This window comes from Equus przewalskii, chromosome 12 (assembly GCF_037783145.1).
Source record: "Equus przewalskii isolate Varuska chromosome 12, EquPr2, whole genome shotgun sequence".
NCBI classification, from domain to species: Eukaryota; Metazoa; Chordata; class Mammalia; order Perissodactyla; family Equidae; genus Equus; species Equus przewalskii.
The window spans coordinates 5,741,117-5,762,276 of NC_091842.1; the positions used below are offsets into that span (position 1 = coordinate 5,741,117).

General features: G+C 42.8%; 1 protein-coding gene across 2 annotated transcripts in view; it reads right to left on the bottom strand.

Annotated features, from left to right (window-relative positions):
• Positions 1–20,850, bottom strand: part of BAIAP2L1 (BAR/IMD domain containing adaptor protein 2 like 1) — a 105,408-nt gene extending 84,558 nt beyond the window's left edge. Inside the window, exon 1 of one of the 2 annotated variants that reach the window (XM_070567441.1) lies at positions 20,463–20,850. In XM_070567441.1, the coding sequence (XP_070423542.1) occupies positions 20,463–20,513 (51 nt within the window). In that variant the 5' untranslated portion in view covers positions 20,514–20,850. The remainder of the gene's footprint in view (positions 1–20,462) is intronic. The other variant, XM_070567440.1, reaches the window with a different exon arrangement.
• Positions 20,851–21,160: the final 310 nt, after the last annotated feature.

The window sequence follows — 21,160 nt, forward strand, 5'->3', positions numbered from 1 at the left end:
AAAGAGGAGAAGTATATAATGATAGAAAGGACACTCCACCAAGAGGACACAACACTTCTAAATATATATGCACCTAACACAGGAGCACCAAAGTACATAAAGCAACTATTAATTGACCTAAAAGGAGATCTTAATGGCAACACAATAATAGTAGGGGACCTTAACACCCCACTATCATCAATGTATAGATTGACCAGACAGAAAGTCAACAAGGAATTAGTGGAACTGAGCAAAAAACTAGACAAGATGGACTTAATAGATATACATAGAACATGACATCCAAAATCAGCAGAATACACATTCTTCTCAAGTGCACATGGAACATTCTCAAAGACAGACCATATGTTGGGAAACAGAGCAAGCCTCAATAAATTTAAGAAGATTGAAATCATATCAGGACTATTTTCCAACCATAATGTTATGAAACTAGAAATCAACTACAAGAAAAAAGCTGGGAAAGTGACAAACATGTGGAGACTAAACAGCATGCTGCTACACAACCAATGGATCACTGAAGAAATTAAAGGAGAAATCAAAGAATATCTGAAGACAAACGAAAATGAAAACACACCATACCAACTCATATGTGATGCAGCAAAAGCGGTCCTAAGAGGGAAATTCATAGCAATACAGGCCCACCTTAACAAGCAAGCAAAATCTCAAATAAGCAATCTTAAACAACACCTAACAGAACTAGAAAAAGAAGAGCAAACAAAGCCCAAAGTCAGTGGAAGGAAGGAAATAATAAAAATTAGAGCAGAAATAAATTAAATTGGAACCAAAAAAACAGTAGAAAGCATCAATGAAACTAAGAGCTGGTTCTTTGAGAAGATAAACAAAACTGACAAACCCTTAGTGAGACTAAGAAAAAAAGAGAGAAGGCTCAAATAAATAAAATAGAAATGAAAGAGGAGAAATCACAACAGATATCACAGAAATACAAAGGATTATAAGAGAATACTATGAAAAACTACATGCCAACAAATTGGACAATCTAGAAGAAATGGCTTAATTTTCAGATTCATACAACCTCCCCAAAATGAATCTAGAAGAAATAGAGAATCTGAATAGACCAATCACAAATAAAGAGACTGAAACAGTAATCAAAACCTCCCAAAAAATAAAAGTCCAGGGGGCTGGCCCTGTTGCCAAGTGGTTAAGTTCATGCTCTCCACTTTGGTGGCCCAGGGTTTCACCGGTTCTGATCCTGGGTGCTGACAGGGCACCGCTCATCAAGCCATGCTGAGGCAGCATTCCACATAGCACAACTAGAAGGACCTACAACAAGAATATACGACTATGTACTGGCAGACTTCGGAGAGAAGAAAAAAAAAAAGAGATTGGCAACAGATGTTAGTGCAGGTGCCAAGCTTAAAAAAAAATAAATGAAGTCCAGGACCAGATGGCTTCTCTGGAGAATTCTACCAAACATTCAAAGAAGATTTAGTACCTATCCTTCTCAAACTATTCCAAAAAACTGAAGAAGATGGGACACTTCCTAACACATTTTACAAGGCCAACATTACCCTGATCCCAAAGACAACACAAAGAAGGAAAACTACATGACAATATCACTGATGAACACAGATGCAAAAATCTTCAACAAAATACTGGCAAACCAAATACAGCAATACATTAAAAGAATCATACATCATGATCAAGTGGGATTTATACCAGGGATGCAGGGATGGTTCAACATCCACAAATCAATCAATGTGATACACCACATTAACAAAATGAAGTATTAAAACCACTTGATCATCTCAATAGATGTTGAGAAAGAATTTGACAAGATCCAACATCCATTTATGATAAAAACTCTCAATAAAATGGATATAGAAGGAAAGTACCTCAACATAAGAAAGGACATATATGACAAGCCCACAGCCAACATCATACTCAACAGGGAAAAACTGAAAGCCATCCATCTGAGAACAGGAACAAGACAAGGGTGCCCACTCTTGTCACTCTTATTCAACATAGAACTGGAGGTTTTAGCCAGAGCAATTAGGCAAGAAAAAGAAATAAAAGGAATCCAAATTGACAAGGAGGAAGTAAAATTCTCGCTATTTGCAGATGATACGATTTTATATACAGAAAACCCTAAAGAATCCACCGGAAAACTATTAGAAATAATCAACAACTACAGCAAAGTTGCAGGATACAAAATCAACTTGCAAAAATCAGTTGCATGTCTATATTCTAATAACAAACTAACAGGAAGAGAACTCAAGAATACAATCCCATTTACAATTTCAACAAAAAGAATAAAATATCTAGGAATAAATTTAACCAAGGAAGTGAAAGACCTATACAATGAAAACTATAAGACATTATTAAAAGAAATGGATGATGACATAAAGAAATGGAAGGATATTCCATGCACATGGATTGGAACAATAAACATAGTTAAAATGTCCATACTACCTAAAGCAATCTACAGATTCAATGCGATCCCAGTCAGAATCCCAATGACATTCTTCACAGAAATAGAACAAAGAATCCTAAAATTCCAGTGGGGCAACAAAAGACTCCAAATAGCTAAAGCAATCCTGAGAAAAAAGAACAAAGCTGGAGGCATCACAATCCCTGACTTCAAAATATACTACAAAGCTATGGTAATCAAAACACCATGGTACTGATACAAGGGCAGACACACAGATCAGAATTGAAAGCCCAAAAATAAAGGTACACATATATGGACAGCTAATCTTCAACAAAGGAGCTAACATACAATGGAGAAAGGAAAGTCTCCTCAACAAATGGTCTTGGGAAAACTGGACAGCCACATGCAAAAGAATGAAGGTAGACCATTCTTTCACCATACACAAAAATTAACTCAAAATGGATTAAAGACCTGAAGGTAAGACGTGAAACCACAAAACTCCTAGAAGAAAACATACACAGTACAGTCTTTGACATCGGTCTTAGAAGGAGCTTTTTGAATACCATTATCTACTCGGGCAAGGAAAACAAAAGAAAAAATAAACAAGTGGGACTTCATCAGAGTAAAGAGCCTCTGCAAGGCAAAGGAAACCATGAACAAAATGAAAAGACAACCCACCAACTGGGAGAAAATATTTGCAAATCATATACCTGACAAGGGGTTAATCTCCAAAATATAGAAAGAACTCAAACAACTGAGCAACAAAAAAAACCAACCTGATCAAAAAATGGGCAGAGGATATGAACAGATATTTTTCCAAAGAAGATATACAGATGGCCAATAGGCACATGAAAAGATGTTCAACATCACTAATCATCGAGGAGCAAATCAACACCACAATGAGATATCACCTTACATCTGTTAGAATGGCTATAATCACCAAGACAAAAAATAACAAATGTTGGAGATGATGCGGAGAAAAGGGAACCCTCATACACCACTGATGGGAATGCAAACTGGTGCAGCCCCTATGGAAAACAGTATGGAGATTTCTCAATAAATTAAAAATAGAAATACCATATGACCCAGCTATTCCACTACTGGGTATTTATCCAAAGAACTTGAAATCAACAATTCAAAGACACTCATGCATCCCTATGTTGACTGCAACATTATTCACAATAGCCAAGATGGGGAAGGAGCCCAAGTGCCCCTCAACTGATAACTGGATAAAGATGTGGTATATATATACAATGGAAGACTACTCGGACATAATGAAAGACAAAATTGTCCCATTTGCAACAACATGGATAGAACTTGAGGGTATCATGTTAAGTTAGATAAACCAGAAAGAGAAAGACAAACACCGTATGATTTCACTCATGTGGAAGATAAACAAACATATGAACGAAGAGAACAATTTAGTGATTATCAGAGGGGAAGAGGGTTGTGGGGTGGGCATAAGGGGTAAAGGGGCACATATATACAGTGACTGACAAATAATGTACAACTGAAATTTCATAATGGTATATAGTATTATGACATCAATAAAAAAAGTGCTATAAAATAAAGGGAAGAAAAAGAAGATTCCAGAAGTACCTGTAGTCCTCACGAGAATTAATAACAGTTAACACTGTCTATCAATTTCCTTTGCTGAAAAAGAATTAAAACATTACAGAACTCTATTACAAAACCACAGGATGCTTTAACCACCCCATCCAAGTCTCATATCCGTTTTTTTCTCCCCGGAGGGAACTGCTACGTATGACTGCTGTTAACTTTCTAACTCATATTTTATACTTTTCCACACATGTACATTTAGCCACAATTGATATATATCTTTGCTTTGTGCATTTAATAAAAAAACTATATCATATAATACATTCCACTCTTACATCTTACTTTTTTTATTCAATCTTCTTCTGAGACCGCTCCACCTTTATATATATTGACTGAGTGTATCCCTATTTAACTTCTGTATGATATCCCTTTGTTATTTATTTTTTTTATGAGGAAGACTGGCCCTGAGCAACATCTGTTGCCAATCTTCCCTTTTTTGCTTGAGGAAGATTATTATTGAGCTAACACCTGTGCCAATCTTCCTCTATTTTATGAGGGATGCTGCCACAGTGTAGCTTGACAAGCAGTGCTAGGCCCTTGCCTGGGACCCAAACCTATGAACCCTGGACCGCTGAAGTGGAATGCATGAGCTTACCCACTATGCCACGGGGCCGTCCCCTACGATATCCATTTTTTTTTTTTTTTTAAAGATTTTATTTTTTCCTTTTTCTCCCCAAAGCCCCCCCGGTACATAGTTGTGTATTCTTCGTTGTGGGTTCTTCTAGTTGTGGCATGCGGGACGCTGCCTCAGCGTGGTCTGATGAGCAGTGCCATGTCCGCGCCCAGGATTCGAACTAACGAAACACTGGGCCGCCTGCAGCGGAGCGCGCGAACTTAACCACTCGGCCACGGGGCCAGCCCCCCCCTACAATATCCTTTTATAATGGCAAGTTGCATGTGTCCATGTGGCTAGGCTACAGTATCCAGTCAGTCAATTAAATGCTAATTTAGGGGTTGTAGAAAGGAATTTTGTAGATGTGGTTAATACCTACAACCAGTTTAGTTTAAGTAAAAGAGATTATCCTCAATAATCTGGGTGGGCTTCATTTAATGAGTTGAAAGGTTTTAAGAATAAAACTGAGGTTTCCCTGAGGAAGACGATATTTTGCTCACAGACTGCAGTGTCAGCTTCCAGCCTGCCCTACAGATTTGACTTCCCAGGCCCCTCCAACTGCATAAGCCAATTTCTTGATTTCCTCTTCTGAGTGACATTTAGATGTCTTATATGATTTTGCTAATACCAACTATGTGGCAAGGGATTGCACGTCTCCTCCTTATACACACAGCTGGGAATTTACCTAGAAATAGAATTGCTGGGCCATATGATATCATTTCTGGGTATATGACAGATCTTTCAATTTTCTTAGATACTCCCAGATACTTTGGGGAACGCAGCTGCAGCAATTTGTGCTCCCACAACCACCGTACGAAAGTACTGTTTTACCACACTCTCACCAATACTTGGTGGTGTCATACTTTTTGCCTATCTGAGGGATAAAAAAACAGTACCCTTTTTTTTAAGTACCACAAACTGTTTTGTTAGCATTAAAAAAGTAGACATGACGTGAAATACCTAAGCAGGGGAAGGGAAACAATGAAAGGTGGCTTACTATATATTATAATGGTTTTATCCTCAGTTCTTATGTCTATCATAGATTAATGTCATCAGTGACTTTTGTCCTTTTAACAACAGAGTAGGAGGCACCAAAAGCCTGAATATTTCCCACAAGCAAGCAGATGTGGGCTGTGGCCCCCCCCAGGCCCCCAATCACTGTGCTCCAGGCACAAGGGCCTCTGGGATGTTCTCTGAACAAGCCAAATCCATTCCCACCACAGGGATTTTGTACTTGCTCCTCTGCCTCAAGGCTCTTCTCTTGGATAGTCATCTACCTGGGTCTCAGCTCCAAACGTCTCACAAATACCTTCCTCAACCCTCCTCCTCCCATGGATGGTAGCACCTCCAGCCTCCCCCTCTCTCCAGCCTGTTCCTTGCTTTTCTTTCCTCAAAAGGCTTGTCACTATCTCACATGAAATAACCTGTTTACTCTGTCTGCTTAATAGGAACTGCATGTAAATTAAAGCTAAGGACCACTGCACCTCCAGCCCCAGTCACGGTGCCTGGACCATCTAATGGCGAAAGTGTACTCAGTAGCAGCAGTTTTTGATTTTTTTAATTATTATATGAGACATATGTGCTCACGGGTGAATCAGCTGTGTCACGTGCCTTCAGCTCATCTGAACACACTGCAACAGACACAATGACCCAGTGGGCCAATTAGCAATGAAAATCTAGAGTGAAGTAACGGGGCCACTGCTCACAACTTCATTAGCTCAAAGTAACGGCTTCAAGTGAGGGTCACAAAAGCTGCAAGGCTCTCACCTCTACCCACTAAGTCAAAACAGGCTCATAAAACCTGGAAACGTCAGGACTTTCCTTGTGAATTTTGCTTCCCAATCCTATGTTTTCCCAAGTTGACATTTAAATTACTTTTTTAAGTATTAGGCAGTAGTGTGGCTCTTCAAAAAGTACCTTGTTGGAAATAACCCAAGTGTCCATCAGCTGGTGAAAAGAAGAAATGTGGTACATCCATAAATGGAATATTATTCAGCCATTAAGAGGAATAAAGTACTAATACACACTACAACACAGATGAACTCCATTCTGCTAAGTGAAAGAAGCCAGTCACAAAAGAACACATATTACATGATTCTATTTACATGAAATATTTAGAAAAGACAGATCTATAGAGACTGAAAATATATAAGCAAGTGCCTGGGATTGGGGTTGAGAATGAGAAATAACAGCAAATGAGCACAAAGGACTTTGTTGGGATGATGGTTATAAAATTGGACTGTGGTGATAGTTGCACAATTCTGTAAATTTACTAAAAATCACTGAATTGTACCCTTAAAAGCAGTGAATTTTACAGTTTATAAATTAGACCTCAATAAAGATATTTTACAAAAAGAAAAACAACAGCATCAACAAAAACCCTTGACTTTTATTGACATCCAGACTGCTAAGGATTCAGGCTCTAAGTCCTTAACGCTATGGAATGCCACAAGCTGTGTGTCTTTGCTCCTTCCTTGGTCGTTTCTAACTGGCCTGCCCACAGAAGAGCCAGATGTACTGAGATGCCAGTCATCCACCGTACTTCGTAAACAGTGGTCCAGAACCAGCTGGAAAAGTGCTACTGGTCTGCAAAGCATTTACGCCCATGTAGCCGTTTGCAGCAACCTCCCCTCCTAGGGTGAAAATCAATTAGACCTATTAGTAGAAAAAGGTAACCCAGCTATTGTGAGACAAATCTCTTCCTGGATTAGCAGCTGTCTTTCCAGCTGTGATTGGGGAAGGAGTTTGGCATATGTTTCTCTAGGCAAAAAATCCTTACTGTGTCTTTCTATAAGAATAGTTTCATAGGAAATCTTCAGCTCACAGAGAAAACTCTCTGTGAAACCTTCACTATGATTTGAACATTGTTTTGCCTTCATTCTTCCTTTCCTTTCTTCATTCATAATCCAGGCTTTGGTTTATAAAGAATTATTTCTACAAAAGTGGTGCTTCAGGGGCTGGCCCCATGGCATAATGGTCGAGTTTGGCATCCTCCACTTCTGCAGCCCAGCTTCATGGGTTCGGATCCCAGGTGTGGACCCACACCACTTGTCAGCCATGCTGAGGTGGTGACCCACATACAAAACAGAGTAAGATTGGCACTTATGTTAGCTCAGGGCAAATCTTCCTCATAAAAAAAAAAAAAGGTGCTGCTTCAAAATGCAAAGGGTATGCTAGAAATGAAGCCATGAAGCCTGCAGGGTTACGTGGTTCCATCCCTCACAACATGAATTGGGTACAAGAAGCTACTGGGTCAGCAAAGCACAGGGCCACCTCTGTGGGCTTAGCCTCTCCTAGAAGAATATTCTCAGAGAATTCTGAGTACCACAGATCCCCAGCTCCTTAGGAACCAACCACATGATGAGAATATCAGTATAATAATCATCCCAAAAGGTATTTATTGCTACCTCTTGAGACATGGTACTGGAAGCAATCACATCTCCATGACCTTTCATTTCATTGTTTAAAGAAACAGATTTCTGTGACAAAATCTCCCTTCCCTATTCACTACTCATTTACGCAGCAAGAATCGTTCTGAAGCAAAAGTGCAATTAAGCAAAACAAAAGGGGCCTAAAACAGTAGCAGGAGAAAGTAAAAAGTGTGTTCTATAGCTGTTCAAACCTTTTGGATGAAATTATCAAACCTGTCCAGAAAATTAAGTCCCAGAGGTATACCTCCCAATAAATTTAGTTTAAGAATCTAAGTTTTCAATTTTTATTTTTTAAAAACTTGTCGGGAGGGGCTGACCGGTGGCACAGCGGTTAACTTCACAAGTTCCGCTTCGGTGCCCCAGGATTCACCAGTTCAGATCCCGGGTGCGGACCTATGCACTGCTTGGAAAGCCACGCTGTGGCAGGCATCCCACATATAAAGTAGAGGAAGATGGGCATGGATGTTAGCTCAGGGCCAGTCTTCCTCAGCAAAAAGAGGAGGATTGGTGGCAGATGTTAGCTCAGGGCTAATCTTCCTCAAAAAAAACCAAAAAAAACGTAAAAAGAAAAAAAATTGTGGAGGGAGAGCCACGTTACAGGCTGAGTTCAGGACCATCTGATACAGAAATTTGAAAAAAGTAAATAACGGTTTGAACCCAATTCAACACTAGAAAGTTTCATTCTATTTTAAACAAACCGAAGTTTTATGGTTTGTGGGTGGTATCATTTGAAACCACTTTTCCTTGCAGTTTAAGTGTAGATGCCCCTTCTGGGTTCAAGGTCCAGTGGATGCTTTAACTCCCTCTCTTGGTAATGCCAAGAAAGCTTTCCCGGCTGAAAGCAGGTGTTCCTAGCCTTGGCAATTAGCAAGCTATTAGACATTGTAACAATGTCTGGCCCACACCAGCCTCCACTGGACAGGGGATTTGGGGACCCTGTCCCAGAATTCAAGCAACTTTTGGACACCAAAGTTCAGAGGGAATAGTACCTATGAAACTGAAGTAAAAACCACTTCTTGAAATTCCAACTATGACAATATCACTATCCAGTTTTGCTTGGTACATGTTCTTATTTGAAAGAATGGAAATAAAATCCTTTCTATAGCTACAGTACCAGGACAACTACTACACAACTTTCAATCAGAATCTGAAAATGTGCCTGTTTTCTGGTATTTTCCTGTGTGTGTGTGTGAGACTGAGAGTGAGAGTGACAGAGAGAGACAGAGGGAGAGAGGGAGAGAGGGAGAGGAAGGGGGAGGGAGAGGGAGGGAGAGGGAGGGAGGGAGAGGGAGAGAGGGGGAGGGAGAGAGGGAGAGAGAGAGAGAGCGGGGGGGAGGGGGAGAGAGAGAGAGGGAGAGAGGGGGAGGGAGAGAGGGAGAGAGAGGGAGAGAGAGGGAGGGAGGGGGAGGGAGGGGGAGGGAGGGGGAGGGAGGGAGGGGGAGAGGAGGAGAGAGGAGGAGAGAGGGGGAGGGAGGGGGAGAGGGGGAGAGAGGGGGAGAGAGGGGGAGAGAGGGAGAGAGAGGGAGAGAGGGGGAGGGAGGGGGAGGGAGGGGGAGGGAGGGGGAGGGAGGGAGGGGGAGAGGAGGAGAGAGGGGGAGAGAGGGGGAGAGAGGGGGAGAGGGGGAGAGAGGGGGAGAGAGGGAGAGAGAGGGAGAGAGAGGGAGGGAGAGAGGGAGGGAGAGAGGGAGGGAGAGAGGGAGGGAGAGAGGGAGGGAGAGAGGGAGGGAGAGAGGGAGGGAGAGAGGGAGGGAGAGAGGGAGGGAGAGAGGGAGGGAGAGAGGGAGAGATCGATAGATCGATGGATCATGGCAAGTACTAGATAACATGTGTACTTATGTTTCATTCCACTAACTCTGTAAAGTCCTATTCACATTTGGGCCTTTGAAACAAGTATACATTTGTTCAATCTTTACTACATACCTACAGTGAGTCCAGCCTTATGCTGGACGTAGAGAACACAAAGGTGAATGAGGAAAGGGCTCCAGACCTTGAAAATGCATGGTCTGACAGGCAGACAGATACGAAAAAATACCAAGACAATCCAGATTGACGTGGCAAAAATAAGAAATGCAAACATCTTTAATATTACTTAGAAATATATAGTTTTATCATGGATGAATGGCATATATTAAGGAAACAGTAACTGATTAGTTACTGGGTTTTAAATAGCTGTCAACAGATACAACTTTGAAGGACAGCGCATCACACCATTTGGTTAAGTGTTCTCTCCTGCTGCGATTGTTTTTAAAAGGTACGTATTGGAATAAAAAGCAATGAATTTACAGGAAAGAACGTCTCATATGCCGAGTCACATTTGTTTAGAAAGCCTCAAAGTATTTAACAAGTAACAGGAACTTTACCAGATCAAAGTAAATTGTTGATTTCATACAGCAAGTGATATTCTTTTTTCAGTTCACTAGTTCTTTCCAAGTGCCACTCTTACAACAGTGTCTGGAATAATTCTAGTGAACTTCCTTCAACCATACCCCATGAGATGGATCATTCTGCTCTGCATTAAAATCACAGCCCTTGCAATCTGAGAAATACTGTTCAAAAACCCAAAATAATTTAAAAATAATTCAAGTTTGTTATTGATCAGATACCAATAAGGGGAATCAAAACTTCTAAAGTTTTTTTGTTCCTCATCTACTTCTCTCAGATCCAACTTTCCAAAGACTTCTTACAAATTGCCTAAGAAACTCCTCTTGAACTTAACCTGCAAATACAGTATATTAATCTTTTCCTCCTTTCTTCCAATACTGAGACAAAACAAAGTCCAAAGAACTGAAGTGGTAAAGGCAGGACCCCCCTGGGAGAGAAGGTGGGGAAGGAGCAAGGAAACAGAACTGATGATACTGGGGGCAGGCCAAGGTGGAGGGAAAGGCTAGAGATACTAAAACCTTGGCACTGCTGTCCTGCCACAAGCTATACACTCTAGAAAAGCACATACTCTGTCTTTTCTCCAGTGTGGGTCCCAGTGATGACCACAGTGCTTGGCACAGCTGTGGTGCAAAAGAAAACAGTTGCTGAAAGAATGAACGCAGGTGGTGAGCTTGGCACATACGTAATAGATGCTCAAAACATAATAGTTATTATTATTACTGCTATCTCAGTCCCACTGGCCATGGAGTAAGGTGAGGATTTTAGTTACAACTGTGTGATAAGCATAGATCTTCACTATTTATTCAACAAATATCTTTAAGGTCTTACTATACATCAGCACGATAAGGGATTAAAAAAATCCTCAGGGAGCATACAGCTCACCGACAGAAAATTCATGCCAATAATTTCAACACCATTCTTTTATCAAATATTTACTCAGCTCCGCCTATGTGGCCATCACTGTTAGATACCGGGGACAAGCAGTAAACAAAACAGATGAAAATCAATGCTCTCGTGGTGGTTACAGTCTGGGAAACACACGTTATCCCTGCTAACAGACTGTTCAAAGAGCTTTCCATGTGTTATGTTTAGTCTTCACAACCATATGAGGTAGGTACTATTATCATCCTTATTGACAGGTGAGAAAATTAAAGCACAAGGTCAAATGGAGGACTATGACATTATCAAGTGCATACAAAAATCTGGGATAACAAAAAGGATGGATTGGTTAGGTGAAGGCATCTTCTCAAGGGCACAACAATTGGACAGTCATGTAAGAACAATGTTTTGCACATTTAAAGTGTGTTTACACACTTAGAAATACATTGCACTGTCAGACATAGTTGATGTCCTGCACCCAGAGCTGCTCCAGGTGTAAGATGAAGCCCATGATAAAATATACCATTTGGTCAATCAAAACCAGTAAAGTTTTATATTTAAAAAATTGCAGGACTTAAGTATAAGGAATTATCGTTGTGATTTTCCTGATTTTCTTTTGCCACCTGAGTTTTTGTGGCCAGAGATGGATTGGTCTCAGCCTCCGTATCAGACAGGCACGCGAAGGTGACTAGGGTTGTCTCCTGTACTCCTCTACCCTCCACGCACAGGCTGGGGCTTCCCTCCTAACTCAGGAGGGGGTGCTCCATCCCGAAGGTCAAAGAGAAGCACTTAGGGTGGCTGGCAGCTGGACTCGTCATCTGAGATCTGTTCTGACCCCCAACCACCATCTTTTTCATGCTTATTCCAGGCAATGTGTTCTGATCATCTGAACTTTCACCCCTACGTACTTTGACAGGCTGTCATTACCACTTTTGTACCTTTTCTTGTCCTTGTAATTACTGCTTTTGTAACTTTCAAGGATACAGCTGCACCTTGAAAGGAATTAGCTGCTAGCAACATCAGGAATAAGACTTTTAAAGACAGTTGTAAGAACTGGAATTTGGGTGTCCTCAGTTTTGTTGAGTTCTTTTTCTGCTGCATTTATAGTCTCAGGTTACTAAGTGTTAAAAATCTACTCCTATAAGTAAAGATTAAGAGAAAAACGTTAAGATTTTAAATTACACGTGCTTAAAAGATTAATTCACAAAACAGGTAGAAATGGCACATTTCAGCTTAGTTTTTAAAACTTCTTACCCATTAAAACGTAACAGATTGATCCCTGCTTTTTTCCCTTAGCTTAAGCGTTATAAAAGTGATCCACTCACATAAAGAAAACGTCAGCCCTCCAGAAGGCAGAGCATGAGTGAGAAGCACAAGTCTCCCTCCTCAGCACCCTAGGGCGGACCACTGCTGTCCTTTGATATTTTTAGTGAAGGAATTGGTATTGCTCAGGGACTTTTTAACCTCCAAAGTACCATATAAATAAAAGCAGTTTAAGCAACACACCCGAGGGCATGTTCACTCACCTGCTGTTCTCTCTAAAGCACGCGTAGCTCTAGGAGGCTGTGAGCGATCAGTTAGATCTCTGAGCGGTACGGATTTATTTTGCTCCCTGGATTGGGAACACATTCTGGTAATATTTTTCATTTATTTTTGAATGAGAGAGAAGCTGGCAACATTTTGTCTCATTTACACAAGTCTCACCTTTATTCGCAAAGATTTGAGGTAGCTGTTACAATCAGGACACAGTCCCTAAAATAATGACAACCCAGAAAGACAGACTCAAGGTCTGGAAAACATAAGCAGAAGTATAAAATCAAGGCTGAGGAAAACAAGCACAGAAGTATACAGGCCTGAAGGGCCACAGAGCTATAATTACTCTGTACACATCGACAAGTACAAAGTTTAGGGGGGAATTATACCGAACAATGGTATACTTGAAATCTCAGGTATTCTCCCGGCCAATGTCCATAAGCTACTATATCTTATAGGTATACACATTTTATTACCATTTAAAAAAAAAAACTCTATGGTTTACAAAAAAGAAAGTGGTTTTAAAAGACCTACTTAACTGGCTGGGGTTCAGGAAAGGTGCATTCTTGCAAAATCAGATTACAGCATAATTTGGGGCATGTTTTCTGGAAGGCATTTTGCAATGTGTAGTAAATATGCTTTAAAATGTCCCTACCCTTTGACTTGCAGCTCCTTCTGGGGATTTAACTTAAGGAAAACATTGCGGCTTTGTGCAAAAGCTTTACCTGCAATGATGCTCACTGCAGTGCTTTAACAGCAAAGTGCTGGCAACGATCTTCAGTCCAATAACACGGGACTGAATCGACGAATTATGATGGAGAATGGAGTACTGCGGAGTCATCAAAATGATGATGCGCAGAATACTGACTGATGTGGAAAGATGTACTGGAAGATATTAGAAAGAGTGACAATAAGAGTTAATAGTGTTATCTCTGGGTTGTCGGATTCTGGGTGACTTTTACTTTCAGTGTAAATATTCATAGAAATTTTGGAAATGTTCTGGTATCAGAGAAAAATATAGTTTAAAAAAGCCTCTGACATTAAAACCAACATATACATACACACATAAATAAAAGATGAATGATTATGGGAAATGCTGAGAAGTATAATTTGAGGGACTTGTTCAAGTATGTACAATCTAAGTGGGAGAAGACCCAAATTAAAAATAACATTTCCTTTAGAAAGTACTAGTCCTAAAACTTCTTGATTCAACTATAACTCACTGAAATTCTTTTTAAAAACCAGTCTACTGTGCCTGCAACAGTAAAGTAGGTACATTTTCAAGAAAAGTCACACAAAAAAGGAAAGGCACTTTCATTAATACTCAATTAAGAAAATTCAATTAGCCATAACTCTGTACCCACCCCCAGCATTCCAGTTTGTTTAAATATGGCTCACCCATGCCCCCACCACCACTTACACAATAAAAACTTTTGATATGTTCAGCTGTAACAGTTTTGGAGTCTAATCTACTAAATACCACAACTGTATGGCCTCTCTCAGACCCATGTTCCCTAGGTCCTGGTTCTGCCTTCTGAAATTAAGTAACCCCGACGGAGATCAGGCTCCTGCTGAGGTTACAGACGTCCAAGCACAAGCCTGGGGCAAACAGTTTGTTTTGTTTTGTTTTTAATTTAAAAATTTTATTTGCATATATCCATCAGAGTGGCCAAAATTGAAAGGAAGGAAAATATCAACTGTTGGCATGGATGAAGAGCAACTGGAACTCTCTGACACTGCTGGTGGGAACGTAAACTGGTACAACCACTGTGGAAAACTGCTTGGCAGTTTCTACCAAAGCTAAATACTCAAATACCTAATAACACAGAATATCCACTCCTATGTATATACCCAAGAGAAACGAGGGCCTATGCACTTCAGACATGTACTGAAATGTTCACAGCCACCGTATTCATAATATCATGGAGTAGTCTGAAAACAATCCGAATGACCACCCAAGAACAGATAAACTGTGATATAGTCACACAGTGGAATACTACGCAGCAAAAAGAATGAACTAACTACAATTACTCCAACATGAATAAATCTGACAAACACATTGGGTGAAAGATGGTGGACAAAATAGGCCCAACTACTTAGTGCTGCTGGATGTTAGGAGGGTAGTGACCTTGGAGGGGGTGTAGTGACTGGAAGGCAGCATGAGAGGGACATCAGGACAGCTGGTCATGGTTTGCTTTTTTTTCTTTTTTCTTTTTATTGGCAACAGATGTTAGCTCAGGTGCCAATCTTTTTTTTTTTTTTCGAGGAAGATTAGCCCTGAGCTAACATCTGCTGCCAATCCTCCTCTTTTTGCTGAGGAAGACCGGCCCTGAGCTAACATCCGCTGCCAATCTTCCTCTATTTGCTGAGGAAGACTGGCCCTGAGCTAACATCCATGCCCATCTTCCTCTACTTTATATGTGGGACACCTACCACAGCATGGCATGCCAAGCGGTGCCATGTTTGCACCCGGGATCCGAACCAGCCAACCCCGGGACACCGAAGCGGAAGCACTTAACCACTGCACCACCTGGCTGGCCCCTGGTCTGCTTCTTGATTTGGGTGCTGGTTACACAGGTGTGTTCAGTTTGTGACAATTTAGTGAGGTACATACAGTAGTCCCCCCTCATCTACAGTTTCGCTTTCCCCACTTTCAGTTACCAGTGGTCAACTGCAGTCCAAACATATTCTATGGAAAATTCCAGAAATAAACATTTCATAAGTTTTACACTGAGTGCTGTTCTGAGTAATGAGATGAGATCTCACACCAGCCCAGCCCAGGATAAGAATCATCTCTTTGTCCAGCATATCCGTGCTGTATATGCTAGCTGCCCGTTAGTCACTCAGTAGTCATCTCTGTTATCAGATTAACTGTCTAGGTATCGTAGTGCTTGCGTTCAAGTAACCCTTATTTTACTTAATAATGGCCTCAAAGAGCGAGAGGAGTGATGCTGGTGATTCCCATACGCCAAAGAGAAGCCGTAAAGTGCCTCCATTAAGTGAAAAGGTCAATGTTCTTGACTTAATAAGAAAAAAAAAAGTTGTATGCTGAAGTTGCTAAGATCTATGGTGAGAACAAATCTTCTATCTGTGAAATTGTGAAGAAGGAAAAAGAAATCTGTGCTAGTTTTGCTGTCACACCTCCAACATATATATATATAGGAAAACACAGTATATATATGGGTCAGTACTATCCTCGGTTTCAGGCATCCACTGGGGGGTCTTCCAACATATCCCAGGCAAGTAGGGAGGGACTACTGTACGTAAGCATACCTTTCTGCATGTATGTCATAATTCCATAAAAAGTTTTAGAAACAAAAAATATATTTGCAAGTGTCAACAGATAAATTCATGTTCGTGTTGCTTTTATAAAATAATTTTTACTCTCGAACTGCAGAATATACAGCTATGTGGAATGCTGAAGAAAACAAAAATCCAGTTTGTTGCAATTCCATGTACATTAGGTTTCCCCTGCAGGTCTGCCGGTGTGCCTCATTACAATAGAGGTACAAGACAAGAATTAATGTCCGATACTGAAATAACGTGAACTCAAAAGCAACCCGAACCTTGTGAATGGTGTCACCTCTCCATGTGGTCCCAGCCTCACAGGCTTCATAATAAAGGCTGCTTTCAGCCTCACAGGCTGCTCTGTCTGCATAGTAGTAATGTTATCATAGTTCTAAAACCTCTTTTCAATCAAGAAAAATGTTATGACAGAAAAAGATATCTATTGTTTAGCTTCATATTTTCATTTTACCAGACAAAATGCTACAAAACTGGGCTGTTCAGTCTAATATTCAATACCTGGCAACCCTTTCTGTTGCTACCCGGCACCTGATTCTTACTGTCCCCTTTTTTAGTCATCACAGAGCCAAGAGCAAGTTGTCTGGGCTTCTGCAAATCCCATTTTATCTTCAGCATACTTGAAGAAAGTAGTATTATGGGAACAGATGAAGATATCTAATAGTGCATATAGCTACAGCCATAAAAATAAAAGGCAATTTAAAGCTTCAAAAGCTAGACCCGTACGTACAGCATAATCTACACTGGAAGCCAATGGGGCAGGGTCCTTCACTTACACATCCCCAGCTGAACCCCAGTCGAGAAAACAAACAGCCATTAAACAAACAAAACCTAGTGCACACGCCTAGATTGCTTACTTTACCCAGCGAAAGAACAAAAGTATCTCATTTTCTTATTTAAAAAAAAGGTTTTGTTCTAAACATGCCAATGATGACAAATTAACAGAATGACTGAGAATTTCAGTGACATCTTAGATCACCAAAGTATGAAAAGGTATTCGGTTTGTGCATTTTTTGGCCACTAGAAACTAAATTACTACGCAAAAAGGAGAGGGCTAGAGGCTGGCAGGGTAAATGGCATGTGAGCACTGGTCACTCAGACTTTGGGCCTCGGTTTCTCAATGGTGAACAAAATCCATATCCACCTTGAGGGCTGATGTATACTTAGAACAAAAAGAGGACTCTCTGAAAAGTGTCAAGGGAGGGAGCGGGGAGACTGGCACGGCATAGGTGCTTACTAAATAAATGAGTGTTCATTTATTCAACAAATACACCCACTCCATGCCAGGAACTGTTCTAAGTGCTCAGAATACAACAAAACAAAGCTCTTTTCCTCTGGGAGCTCACATTCTAGCTGGAGCGGAGAGAGAGATAAACATAATAAATAAATATATTATATAGTATATCCTAGGTAGTAAGTTCTACGGGGGAAAAGGTAAAGTTCGGTGGAGCTGGGAGATGGATGGCAACTGCAATTTTAAGGAGCTGTTTGAGCAGGCCTCACTGCGAAGGCGACATTCAAACAAAAACGTGTGTCCCTTTCCCTCCCTCTCCTTTTTAGGTGTCATTTCCCCCCTTCACTGTCGCCTTAGCAAGACGAATGTACGTATGACATCCCTGGATGACGTCACACTCATCCCTCAACTTCCTAAGACTTTAACAGTTCTAACTTCTAGGAAGGTTGTGGTTACTCTTAATTAAAGGTTCTTTTGAACTTTACTTCTTCCTCATACCACTAAAGCCTGTACTCATCGGAAAACCATGGAAAATCACAAGCAAGACACTGAGGGCAAATTATGGGCATATTATCGACTGAAGTGTGGGGAGTGGGAGGGATCTTTGGCTTGATTCTAACTAGCAACAGTTAACATTACTTGACATTTTGGGACTCATTATCATGCCATTTGTTTGTGAAGCCGAAAAACACACATCCTCCTGGGATTTAGCATGAATCCCCAGTAATCATTTGTCTAAGTACACATTTTAGAAAACTCAGCAAACGTGTAAATATATACTGAAGGATATTTGATACAGCATACAGAGGATCACGCTACTTTATAATCCCCCATTTTCTCTGAAGAATTTATTCCTTTATTTCAAAGTTGGAGAAATTTGAGTATTGGAAAAAAAAAAAAATCTAAAGCCCAGACTAGCAAGTCATAAAATCTCATTTGCAGGTGGCTTTTGTAAACGCATCTGGTTAGGTTAGGTTTCTATTAGTAAAACATATTGGATGGCTCAGTAACATAAAGGATATCTCTTTTTTAAAGAAGCAGAGTCATCAACACTGTCAGCAGATTTTTTTCCATATTAAGCTTAAATTGTTTTCAGCTTTGATCACGGGGGGATGGGTAAGGTGGGGAGGAAGAACCTAATAAGGAGGCAGTGAAAGGATTTCAGCCTTTCAATCGACCTGGGAATGTAAAATTCACTGTATTTCCATCATAGCCAAAGCATGAGCTAGCAGCATTCACTTCACAGATTATATACAAACTTGTTGTCTGGAGCTGTAAAGTCTTATTCCACCATCTCAACATAAAAAACATGATCCCAAAACATCAACGAGGAAACGGTGATTAAAGTCAATCAACAAACTTCTGTGAGCTTTCAATGTTTTAAGACACCTGGGAATGGAAAGCACTAAGATACTGGTCTTTGATCTTCAGTGTTATAATAACTTTCCAAAAACTGAAAATGAGTTACACCGCCTTACATCTATAAATACATATGACCCAAACTATCAAATCCACACTCCTCCTGGCCCAGTTTTTTGGGGGAATACGACACGCCAAAGTGGTTGGCATTTGTGGCACTGTCATTCGCCCGAGTACAGCCCTCCTACTGAGTCATCACCGAAAGGGAAAATCAAGGAAGTGGGAGAAGGAGCCAAGAGAAGAGTTACTCCTGAGCATCTGATCGCTTGCCTCGAGTTGATACCTCATCTCAGATTGGAAAAATTTAAGCGTCTGTATTCTTGGAGAATACGGGGGGAGAGGAACTCCTGTGTTCCAGAGTTCTGTGCCCCAGCGGATACTTAAGATGCCGCCTCAAATCTGCAATGATCTACATTCCTCAATTGCACCTTTTTTTCTTACCTGACAGTCATCAGAGTTGCTACGACTCCTCAAATCTAAGAGCGTTTTATTTACACACTTTGTCAACACCCCACACTTCCTTCCTGCCCCACCATCTTCAGAACCATTTAAATATTAACAACCTCAGTACAAATGTTAAACGTTAACATTCAAATTTCTGGGATTTCTAAAAATTGCCCTTTATTATGGAAAGACGCGAATTAGGAACAGATTTTGGTCACAGTTACTCACTCAGCCCCCAAAATGCTGCATCAACCCTGTTTACTATCTCTATAAAGTACAATTCACATGCTACAGTATTTTGTATTCATAGGAAGGGAATCAATTCTCTTCTGAACGTCAAACGACAGATTATGAATATATTTCCATGCTCTTTTTTCCTCTTATCCAACAAGAGTCAATAAACTCTGACTCCAGGAGCTCACTCAGATCTTGCAAATCGACAAACTAACTTTTAGGGTCAAAAACAGAAAAAAATCTGCAAAAATGACCAAACTCTGGGCCTTCAACAGGACTCCAAATGACTCCGGAGAACTTGCAAGTCCCCGGGGTTCCAGGAGCCTAAGCCGAATTAAAACAACAGTGGTGCCGCATTCTATTAATAGCAGATGATTAAACAAGTATCTTATTTCAACCGGCATGCATCTAGGAGTGCTGAAACTTCCGAAAGCAGCCCCTAATCCCAAGTCTCCGTTTCTGGAAGAATTCCTAATACATGCAAGTTAGGAGCATGCCCATCCACGCACGCCTTAAGGTGGGGCCGGTTTCGCGCAACCCCGGGCGCTCTCGGCCTCCGACCGCCTCCCGACACGATCGCCAGGAGCCGGCGGCCTCGGAGGGAGCGCAGCCCGGGAGCCCGCCGCCCCGGGGCTCGGCTCCTCGGGCTCGCCGACGGCCGCAGCCCGGCCCCGGCCGCCCCTCGCGCCCGGCTCCCCGCCCTCCGCCCGCTGCAGCCCCGCCGGCGCGGCCGCGACCCCAAGGGGACGCGGGGAGGGGGACGTGGCCCCGCGACCGCACCGCCCGCACCCCCCAAGCCCGTCTGGCTGTAAAACGTGTAGTTTGTGGGACGTCTCCATGGCCGGGAGCGAGAGGGGGAGGGGGTTCCCGCGAAAAGGAAGCCCCCAAGGTGAAGGACCCCCACCTGCCCCCGGAGAGGCCTCCCGCGCCCCCAGCCTCGAACCCCGGCGCCCCAGGGCCCCCGGCCGCCCAGGGCCTGCTTACCCGGTAGGTGCTCTCCGTGAGCCGGTTCACCTCCTCCGGCCCCCGCGACATGGCCGCAGCCGCCCGGCGGGCGAGCGCGGGAGGACGCGGCGGGGCCTCGTGGCCGCCCGAGCCTGGGCGGCGGGAGCGCCGGAGCGCGGCGGAGGGGCCCTCGAGGGTCGGCCGTCGGCCCGGGAGTCCCCACGCGCGCCTCCGCCGCTCAAGTGTCAAAACTTGCAGCGCCGCCGCCGCCCGCCCGGAGCTGAGGAGCTGAGGGGCTGAGGAGACGCGGCCTGACGCGGAGCGGGCCGGGCCGCCCCACCTGAGGCGGCCGGGGTGGGAGGGGCCGCCGTGGGCGGGGCGGCCGCGGGCGAGCGCGGCCCGAGGGGGCGGGGCGGCCCCACCTGAGGCGGCCGCGGTGGGCGGGGCCGAGCGGCCGGGGAAGGAGAGGAGGAGGCGAGCAGAGCTGTGGTGGGAGGGGAGGGCAGCACCGCCCGAGTGGGCGGGGCAGAGGTGAGCGGGGCCAAGCGGGTGGGGCGGGGCCACCTGAAGTGGTCGGAGTGGGCGGGGTCTAGCGGCCCTGTGGGCGGGGCCACCTGAAGCAGTCGGAGTGGGCGGGGTCTAGCGGCCCTGTGGGCGGGGCCACCTGAAGCGGTCGGAGTGGGCGGGGTCTAGCGGCCCTGTGGGCGGGGCCACCTGAAGCAGTCGGAGTGGGCGGG